At 41.3% G+C, this 9,110-nt stretch overlaps 1 protein-coding gene across 3 annotated transcripts; it reads right to left on the reverse strand.

The window, feature by feature from the left end:
- Window positions 1–367: 367 nt before the first annotated feature.
- Window positions 368–8,846, reverse strand: LOC139564441 (uncharacterized). Of its 3 annotated transcripts, none has more exons than XM_071383961.1 (4): window positions 8,676–8,846; window positions 1,404–1,766; window positions 1,015–1,287; window positions 368–805 (listed from the first exon to the last, which is right to left on the reverse strand). In XM_071383961.1, the coding sequence occupies exons 1-4, from the start codon at window positions 8,749–8,751 to the stop codon at window positions 696–698; spliced, it is 822 nt and encodes a 273-aa protein (XP_071240062.1). In that variant the 5' UTR covers window positions 8,752–8,846; the 3' UTR covers window positions 368–695. The 3 variants fall into 3 exon arrangements, with proteins under 3 accessions (XP_071240062.1, XP_071240063.1, XP_071240064.1); XM_071383962.1 differs by having other exon boundaries at window positions 368–802; window positions 8,676–8,827; XM_071383963.1 differs by lacking the exon at window positions 8,676–8,846 and adding an exon at window positions 7,032–7,612.
- Between the last annotated feature and the right edge of the window lie 264 nt (window positions 8,847–9,110).

Genomic DNA, 9,110 nt, shown 5'->3' on the forward strand with positions numbered 1-9,110 from the left:
AGCACTGGAAATTGAAGCAGTAGGAACATGTGGGTCTGAGCACGTGTGATGTCATCGATGTGTGTGTCTGTTGTATTGATAATTTGTGTTTGAAAAATTAAACATTTATCTTGCAAAAAAAAGGAGTTGCGCAACAATTGAAATCCTGTCAAGTGTAGCACATGACAATAAACATACATTGTCAAGTGTAGTTCATCAAAACACCTAAGTTACACTGATGCTACACTATAACTTGCTGTGGAAAAAAGCCAACACATTATTTGGAAACCTGAGAGGTGGTGTTATAGGTTGTGAGACTGAGTCATTTGGTTGTTGCAGATGGAAATGGTTTTGTTGAATGTGTCAAACTGCAATAAAAAATTCTGAACTTCAACATGCATGATGTTTAATACTGAAAGTTTGAGTGAGTAGGAAAGGGTAGAGGAATCTGTTTTGTTGACAGTGCTCCAATATGTATAAAATCCCTTAAACAACAATGTTCTTGTGTTAGATTTGGTATATAGCATTTTTTTAAACAGTTTTAGCTGTGGACAGTCTTGACATACAAAAGAAACATACACTATATATACAAAAGTATGTGGACAACACTTCAAATTAGTCTATTTAATGTAACACAATGTGGAAAAGGTCAAAGGGTCTGAATAATTTCTGAATGCACTGTATATTTGGCCTTGTCAGTCTTACTATCTCCTGTCTTATCTGCGTAGAACAAGAAGGGCTGTCAGCAGAGCCAGAAGCACGGTGATGGGGACCAGGAGGATGGCCACGAACAGGAAAACAGGTTCAGGAAGCACCTTCTCTACTGCTGAAAAACACAAGGGGAACAGACATAGGGTGACGTCAGTCATTGAGTGGTATTGCAGATACGGAGAGAGAGCTACATTTCATTGCTATGCACCGACCCAAATGGCTGTATACTGTATGATAAACCTGGATATAAGTCGACTTGGCAGTCTTCAGTAGATGTGACACACTGTAACTGTAAGGTCTGTGTATGTACTGAGAAAACACTACCTGGCGTCTCAAGCGGCTGTTGGAAGGGCTGGCTCATTATCAAGGTGGAGCCCAGGTGGATTTGACACTCATAATTCTTCCCCTTCTCCAAGGGGAGGATCACAGACAGGGTAACAGACAGTGACATGCTGGGGTGAAGAAGATCAATGGTCTTTTGGAATACTTTAGATCCGTCTTGTAGCAAGGATAAGAAAAACCCATCATCCCGGGAAACATTCACAGCACACATGAGTTGGGTCTCATTATCAGGGTCAAGCCCAAAGAACATCAAATCTGTTTTAGACATACAGAAAGACACACACATTTGTATCATAACATGGTCTGGTATAGGAAATGAAAAACTGCAATTAGTGGACAACATGGCAAAAGAATAGAAATTGTATCATTACCATGTATGAACAGCTTAACGCCGCTCCCTTTCATCCTCTTATCTTGTTTGGCGGCCCTATAAGAAAGTTTACACTCATACTTTCCACTGCTATCTTCCCACTGGACATTCTTCAGAAGTACAGATCTGTTTGGTGAGTTGCGGTCACTGTCCAGAACCTCCACACGATCCTTGTACGGTGACTCTGGGTCAGGCCACAGTCTTGTCATTTTGGTCAAACTTGTAATTTTATGCCAGTAGAGAATGGGATTCTTTGCCACCTGCTGGTCTGGAGTGTGGATGAACTGGCAGTCCATTGAGGCATTCTGAGCCAGTTGATACACAACCTCATCAGGTGTCTGGGTAACTGTCTGGGCCAAGGCTCCTGAGAAAGAAAGTGTATATGGAGGCTCTATGATGAGTCTGAAATTATTGGCAGCCTTGATAAAGATGAGCAAAAAAGACTGCATCAAATAAATCATACAAATATTGAGATTTATTGTATGCTCCAAAAAATTGGGAAATTATATTATTTCATGCTAATACAATTTCTCTGAGAAAATTATTTTATTTAAAAAGTAATAAAAACAAACAAAAAAAAGTTGTGTAAAATAATTTGTGCATATAGCATTTTGCTATAATGCAGCATTTCTGTATGGTGCACTCAAAATGTATTGTAGTTTAGTAGTCAGCCTAGGTTACTGCTCAAATGTTGCTGTAATAGGCCTACATGATTCAACTTTGCATGGTGTTTTGTTGCAGTTTTTTTTCTTTTCGGTATTCAATATCAAGCTTTAAAAACCACGAAACCATACTGCAACATTTTAGTAGCCTAGCTAGGATTGTGGCATGTGTCTGTAAACTTTCCCTCCTCTGCACGCTGTGAATTTACCAATGCAAGCGCATCTGGCTGTAATTTCATAAAGTAGATAACTCAACTGTTAACTCATTCATACTCGCTTGTGTCCTATTCAGCCCGTGGGCCTTGTGTTTGACACATGTGCGTTAGCCTATTAGCCACCTTTTGACTGACTGTCATCATTGCCCTTACTCGTTTGATTATATTGACATTCCCAGCCTTAGTTACAGTCGTCCGTTTTTGTTCAAAAGATTTGAGTAATTGAAACTGAAACAGTGTATCCCGAATAGTTGGAGGCAGATAGCAATATTTTTTGGACTACCAAGAAACGTATTGGTGAATTATACTGAACAAAAATATAAACGTGACATGCAACAATTTCAAAGATTTTACTGAGTTACAGTTCATAGATAGAAATCAGTCAATACATTCATTAGGCCCTAATCTATGGATTTCACATGACTGGGAATACAGATATTCTGAGATTTTGTGACCAACAATCATTTTGTTGGTCACATATACCTTTTTCCCATGGATCAGAAAACCAGTCAGTATCTAATGTGACCACCATTTGCATCATGCAGCGTGACACATGTCCTTCGCATAGAGTTTGTTTCATATCTGCAAAGTAGTTAAAACACTGTCAGATCCACTTTAAACTGAGATTAATTATTTTTAAAGTCTAGTGTTAATATAGATAACATTTTGTTAAACAAAATCTCTTTCTCTGAGCAATTGTATTAGTATAAAATAACATAATACATTTTTTTTAGGAGCTTACAATATAATAATTATGCTATTTAGCAGATGCTTTATACAAAGCGACTTACATTTTATGGAAGGGTGTTCCCGGGAATCAAACACAATATGCCGGAGTTATAAGCACCATGCTCTACCAACTGAGCAAAGGACCACTATATAAACTGAGTATACCAAACATTAGGAACAACTTCCTAATATTGAGTTGCGCACCCCCCCCCCCTTTCCCTCAGAACAGCCTCAATTCGTAGGGGCATGGACTCTACAAGGTGTCGAAAGTGTCATCCCACAGGGATGCTTGACTCCAATCCTTACAACAGTTGTGTCAAGGTGACTGGATGTCCTTTGGGTGGTGGACCATTCTTGATACACACTGGAAACTGTTGAGCAAGGAAAAATCCTGCAGCATTGCAGTTCTTGACACAAACCGATGCACCTGGCCTGGCACCTACTACCATACCCCGTTCAAAGGCACTTAAATATCGGGGTGCCTTGTGAAGATTTGTAGGCGAGTAAGTAAATCGACCCTACCATCGGATCTATTGGCCAATGTGCAATCACTGGAAAACATACTGGATGATCTACGGTCGAGACTATCCTACCAACGGGACATTAAAAACTGTCATGACTCGGTGAAACATAAGCTGTGGCTGAACGTCGACACGGATAATATAGAGCTGGCTGGGTTTTCCATGCATCGGCAGGGCAGAGCAGTTACATCTGGTAAGACGAGGGGCGGGGTGTCTATTTGTCAATAACAGCTGGTGGGCGATGTCTAATATTAAAGAAGTCTCAAGGTATTGCTCACCTGAGGTAGAGTACCTCCTGATAAGCTGTAGACCACACTATCTATATTATTCGTAGCCGTCTATTTACCACAACAAACCGATAATGGGACTAAGACCGCACTCAACGAGCTGTATAAGGCCATAAGCAAACAAAAAAATGCTCATTCAGAAGCGGCGCTCCTAGTGGCCGAGGACTTTAATGCAGGGAAACTTAAATCCGTTTTACCTAATTTAATTTCTACCAGCATGTGCAACCATACTCTAGACCACCTTTACTCCACACACAGAGATGCATACAAAACTCTCCCTCGCCCTTCATTTGGCAAATCTGACCATAATTACCAGCAAGAAAAAACTAAAGCAGGAAGTACAGTGACTCGCTCAATACGGAAGTGGTCAGATGACGCGGATGCTACCCTACAGGACTGTTTTGCTAGTACAGACAGGAATATGTTCCGTGATTCATCCAATGGCATTGAGGAGTATACCACCTCAGTCACCAGCTTCATCAATAAGTGCATTGAGGACGTCGTTCTTACAGTGACAGTACGTACATATCCCAACCAGAAGCCATGGATTACAGGCAACATCCAATTCGAGCTAAAGGCTAGAGCTGCCGATTTCAAGGAGGGGGACACTAATCCGGACGCCTACAAGAAATCCCGCTATGTCCTCAGACGAACCATCAAACAAACAAAGAGTCGATACAGGATTAAGATTGAATCCTACTACATTACCGCTCATCGGATGTGGCAAAGCTTGCAAACTATTATTAACTACAAAGGGAAACCCAGACGCGAGCTTCCCAGTGACGCAAGCCTACCAGACGAGCTAAATGCCTTCTATGCTCGCTTCGAGGCAAGCAACATTGAAGCATGTATGAGAGCACCAGCTGTTCCAGACAACTGTGTGATCACACTTTCCGTAGCCGACGTGAGCAAGACTTTTAAACAGGTCAACATTCACAAGACTGAAGGGGAAGACAGATTACCAGGGCGTGTACTCAAAGCATGCGCAGACCAACATTTTCAACCTCTCCCTGACCAAGTCTGTAATAGTTACATGTTGCAAGCAGACCACCATAGACCCCATGCCCAAGAATGCAAAGGTAACCTGCCTAAATCACTACCACCCCATAGCACTCTTTCCATTTTTTTTATTTTACCAGGTAAGTTGTCTGAGAACACATTCTCATTTACAGCAACAACCTGGGGAATAGTTACATGAGAGATGAATGAGCCAATTGTAAACTTGGGATTGTTAGGTGACCATGATGATATGAGGGCCAGATTGAGAATTTAAGCCAGGACACCAGGGTTAACACCCCTACTCTTACGAAAAGTGCCATTGGATCTTTAGTGACCACAGAGAGTCAAGACACCCATTTAACATCCCATCCGAAAGACGGCCCCTACACAGGGCAATCTCCCCAATCACTGCCCTGTGATATTTTTTTAGACGAGAGGAAAGGGTGCCTCCTACTGGGCTTCCAGCACCACTTCCAGCAACATCTGGTCTCCCATCAGGGACCTTCCAGGACCAACCCTGCTTAGCTTCAGAAGCAAGCCAGAAGTGGGATGCAGGGTGGTATGCTGCTAGCTACTGATTGATGTTGGTAGCCATGAAGTGCTTTGAAAGGCTGGTCATGGCTCACGTCAACGCCATCATCCAGGAAACCCAAGACCCACTCCAATTTGCATACCGCCCCAACAGATCCACAGATGACACAATCTCAATCGCACTCCACAATGCCCTTTCCCACCTGGATAAAAGGAACACCTATGTGAGAATGCTGTTCATTGACTACAGCTCAGCATTCAACACCATAGTGCCCACAAAGCTCATCACTAAGTTAAGGACCCTGGGACTAAACACCTCCCTCTGTAACTGGATCCTGAACTTCCTCACAGGCCGCCCCCAGGTGGTAAGGGTGGCCAACAACACATCTGCCACGCTGATCCTCACCACCGGGGACCCTCAGGGGTGCGTGCTTAGTCCCCTCCTGTACTCCCTGTTCACTCATGACTGCGTGACCAAGCACGACTCCAACACCATCATTAAGTTTGCTGAAGACACAACAGTGGTAGGCCTGATCACTGACAATGCTGAGACAGCCTAAAAGGAGGAGGTCAGATACCTGGCAGTGTGGTGCCAGGACAACAACCTCTCCCTCAATGTGAGCAAGACAAAGGAGATGATCATGGACTACGAGATTAACATTGACGGGGCTATAGTGGAGCGGGTCGAGAGTTTCAAGTTCTTTGGTGTCCACATCACCAACAAACTATCATGGTCCAAACACACCGAGACAGTCGTAAAGAGGGCACGACAACATATTTTCCCCTTCAGGAGACTGAAAAGATTTGGCATGGGTCCCCAGATCTTAAAAAAGTTATACAGCTGCACCATCGAGAGTATCCTGACTGGTTACATCACCGCCTGGTAAGGCGTTACAAAGGGTAGTGCGTACGGCCCAATACATCACTGGGACCAAGCTTCCTGTCCTCCAGGACCTATATACTAGGCGGTGTCAGAGGAAAACCCAAAAAAGGTCAATCTCCAGTCACCAAGGCTTAGACTTCTCTCTGCTACCGCACGGCAAGCAGTCCAAAAGGCTCCTTAATTAACAGCTTCTACACCCAAGCCATAAGACTGCCGAACAATTAATCAAATGGCCACCTGGACTATTTACATGAACCCCCCCGCCGTTGTTTTTACACTGCTGCTACTCGCTGTTTATTATCAATGCATAGTCACTTTACCCCTACCTACATGTATGAATTACCTTCACTAACCTGTACCCCTGCGCATTGACTCAGTACCAGTACCCCTTTTATATAGCCTCGTTATTGTTATGTAATCTTATTATGTTACTTTATTTAATTTTGTTTAGTTTATCTAGCAAATATTTTCTTACCTCTATTTCTTGAACTGCATTGTTATACCCAGGCATACCCATCCCGGATCCGGGATTTCTGTCATTAAAAACCCTGACTAGCATAGCGTAGCCTAGCGCCAGAGGGTAATCATAAAATATAATTTCATGAAATCACAAGTGCAATATTGCAAAACACAGCTTAGCCTTTTGTTAATCCATCTGTCGTCTCAGATTTTGAAATTATGCTTTCCAGCGAAAGCAATACTTGCATTTGTGTAAATGTATCGATCGACAAAACAATAAGAACAGCTAGCGCCAGGTAACTTGGTAACAAAAACCAGCAAAGCAATCAAATTAATCATTTACCTTTGTTGATCTTCGGTTGGTTTCACTCACGAGACTCCCAGTAGGACAGCAAATGTTCCTTTTGTTCCATAAAGATATGTTTTATATCCAAATACCTCCGTTTGTTTGATGCGTCATGACCAGGAATCCACCGGAAAAAGCGTTCGCGACAACGGCGGGAAAAATTCCAAATTATATCTATAATGTCAACATAAACATGTCAAACGTTGTTTTTGATCCAACTTCATTGTGTTTCTCACATATCTATTCGATAATAAATCAACCGGGACAGTTGGCTTTTCACTAGGAGCGAGAGAGACAATGGCTACCTTTCAGATTTGCGCAAAAATCACCCGGAGAGCCCCCACCGTCCACTTACCCAATGTGCTCTTGCAGGCTCATCCTTCAAAATAAAGGCCTGAAACTACGTCTAAAAAGGCTGTTGACACCTTAGGGAAGACATAGAAAAAGAGGTCTTATTGATGTGACTTCACATATGCGATAGGAAGGCATTGGAACACAGAGCTCTCAAAATGAGTGCCACTTCCTGCTTGAAATTTTCTCAGGTTTTCACCTGCAATAAAAGTTCTGTTTAACTCACAGACAAAATTCTTACAGTTTTGGAAACTTCAGCGTGTTTTCTATCCTAATCTGACTATTATATGCATATTCTAGTTTCAGGGGCTGAGAAATAGGCATTTTAAAATGGGTACGCATATTTTGCCATATGTTAAAATTGCACCCCCTATCAAGAATACGTTTTAAGGGCTTGTCAGTTAGCATTTCACGGTTGTATTCGACGCATGTGACAAATAAAAGTTGAATTGACTCAAGGCTTAAAAATCCTTCTTTAAACTGTTTCCTCCCCTTAATGTACACTGATTGAAGTGGATTTAACAAGTGACATCAAATAGTGATCTTAGCTTTCACCTAGATTCACCTGGTCAGTATATGTCATGTTCTTAATGTTTTGTATACTCAGTGCATATAGCTCAGTATTTGTATTATTTATTTGATAGTCTTTTTTTGCTGATCTTTAAGGGTGCCAATATTTTCAGCTGTACCTGAAACTAGCCATGATATTTACTCGTGACAGACTTAACATAGTTTATTCTTAATATACAGTTTGTGGCTAAGCGCTTATAATGGTTTAGTAATAATTAAGCAGTCAGATTTATTTCAAACATTAAAAGGTCCAGTGCAGTCAAACACATGGTTTCATGTACATTTCCACACTATGAAGTAGGAATAATAGTGTGAAATTGTGAAAATAATGATAATGCCCTTTTAGTGTGAGAGCTGTTTGAAAATGTCTGCCTGTTTTGGTCAGATGGAGTTTTGGCCTGCCTGGTGACATCACCATGCGGTCAATTAGTTAATAGACCAATAAGAAGAAGTCCAAACCTCTGCCAATAACAGCTAGTTTTCAGTTCTCCCCTCCCTACTCAGTCCACTCCCAGACACCCCTAGCAAAATTATTGAAAAATTGCTCTTTGCTAAGAAGTTACTTTTTGAAAAGAATATATAACATTTTGATTGAAAAAAAAATCAGTCAGTTACTTAATTGTTACCCAGAAATTATTTAATATTGAGATTTTTTAAAAGCAGCTGCATTGGACCTTCAATCCATCTTGCCATAACATTTATGTGGTAAAATTTTCTCACCTGCAGCGATGAGGGCAATACTTAGAATGTTCCACAAATCTCTCTTTGAATTTGAGGTCATCAAAACCTTTGCCATCTTCCTTTTTACCACAATAATTATCTGGTTAGACTTTTCAGCACAGATGGAAGTGATAATACAAGCTGTGCTGAAAATGATAATTTCCTGTATCTGTCTGTATGGTTAAGTTTCGTAATCTATTCTAGAGAACTTCATAGGAAACACACCCACTGAAAGAGAGTGGCTCTCCAGTTGGGCTGATCTGTGACTCACTGATATCTTTCCAGTCAGAGGATTGAAGGTACATTTCACTCAAAAAACTATTTTGGTATTTCATTCATTAATCCACTGTTGATACAGTCCCAAAAATATATAGTTTTTGAGTGAAATGTACCTTACAGGCAACCTCAGAGAGTTACATGTAATAGTGAACTTTG

Source organism: Salvelinus alpinus, chromosome 35 (assembly GCF_045679555.1).
Source record: "Salvelinus alpinus chromosome 35, SLU_Salpinus.1, whole genome shotgun sequence".
Taxonomy (NCBI): domain Eukaryota; kingdom Metazoa; phylum Chordata; class Actinopteri; order Salmoniformes; family Salmonidae; genus Salvelinus; species Salvelinus alpinus.

What these genes read in the sequence shown, in the direction of transcription:
- LOC139564441 (XM_071383961.1), bottom strand. Translation starts at nt 8,751, where the DNA reads ATGGCAAAGGTTTTGATGACCTCAAATTCAAAGAGAGATTTGTGGAAC. An exon ending in TATTGCCCTCATCGCTGCAG is followed by an intron (nt 1,767 to 8,675) that starts GTGAGAAAATTT and finishes TTTCTTTCTCAG; the next exon opens with GAGCCTTGGCCCAGACAGTT. An exon ending in CGTTAAGCTGTTCATACATG is followed by an intron (nt 1,288 to 1,403) that starts GTAATGATACAA and finishes TGTCTAAAACAG; the next exon opens with ATTTGATGTTCTTTGGGCTT.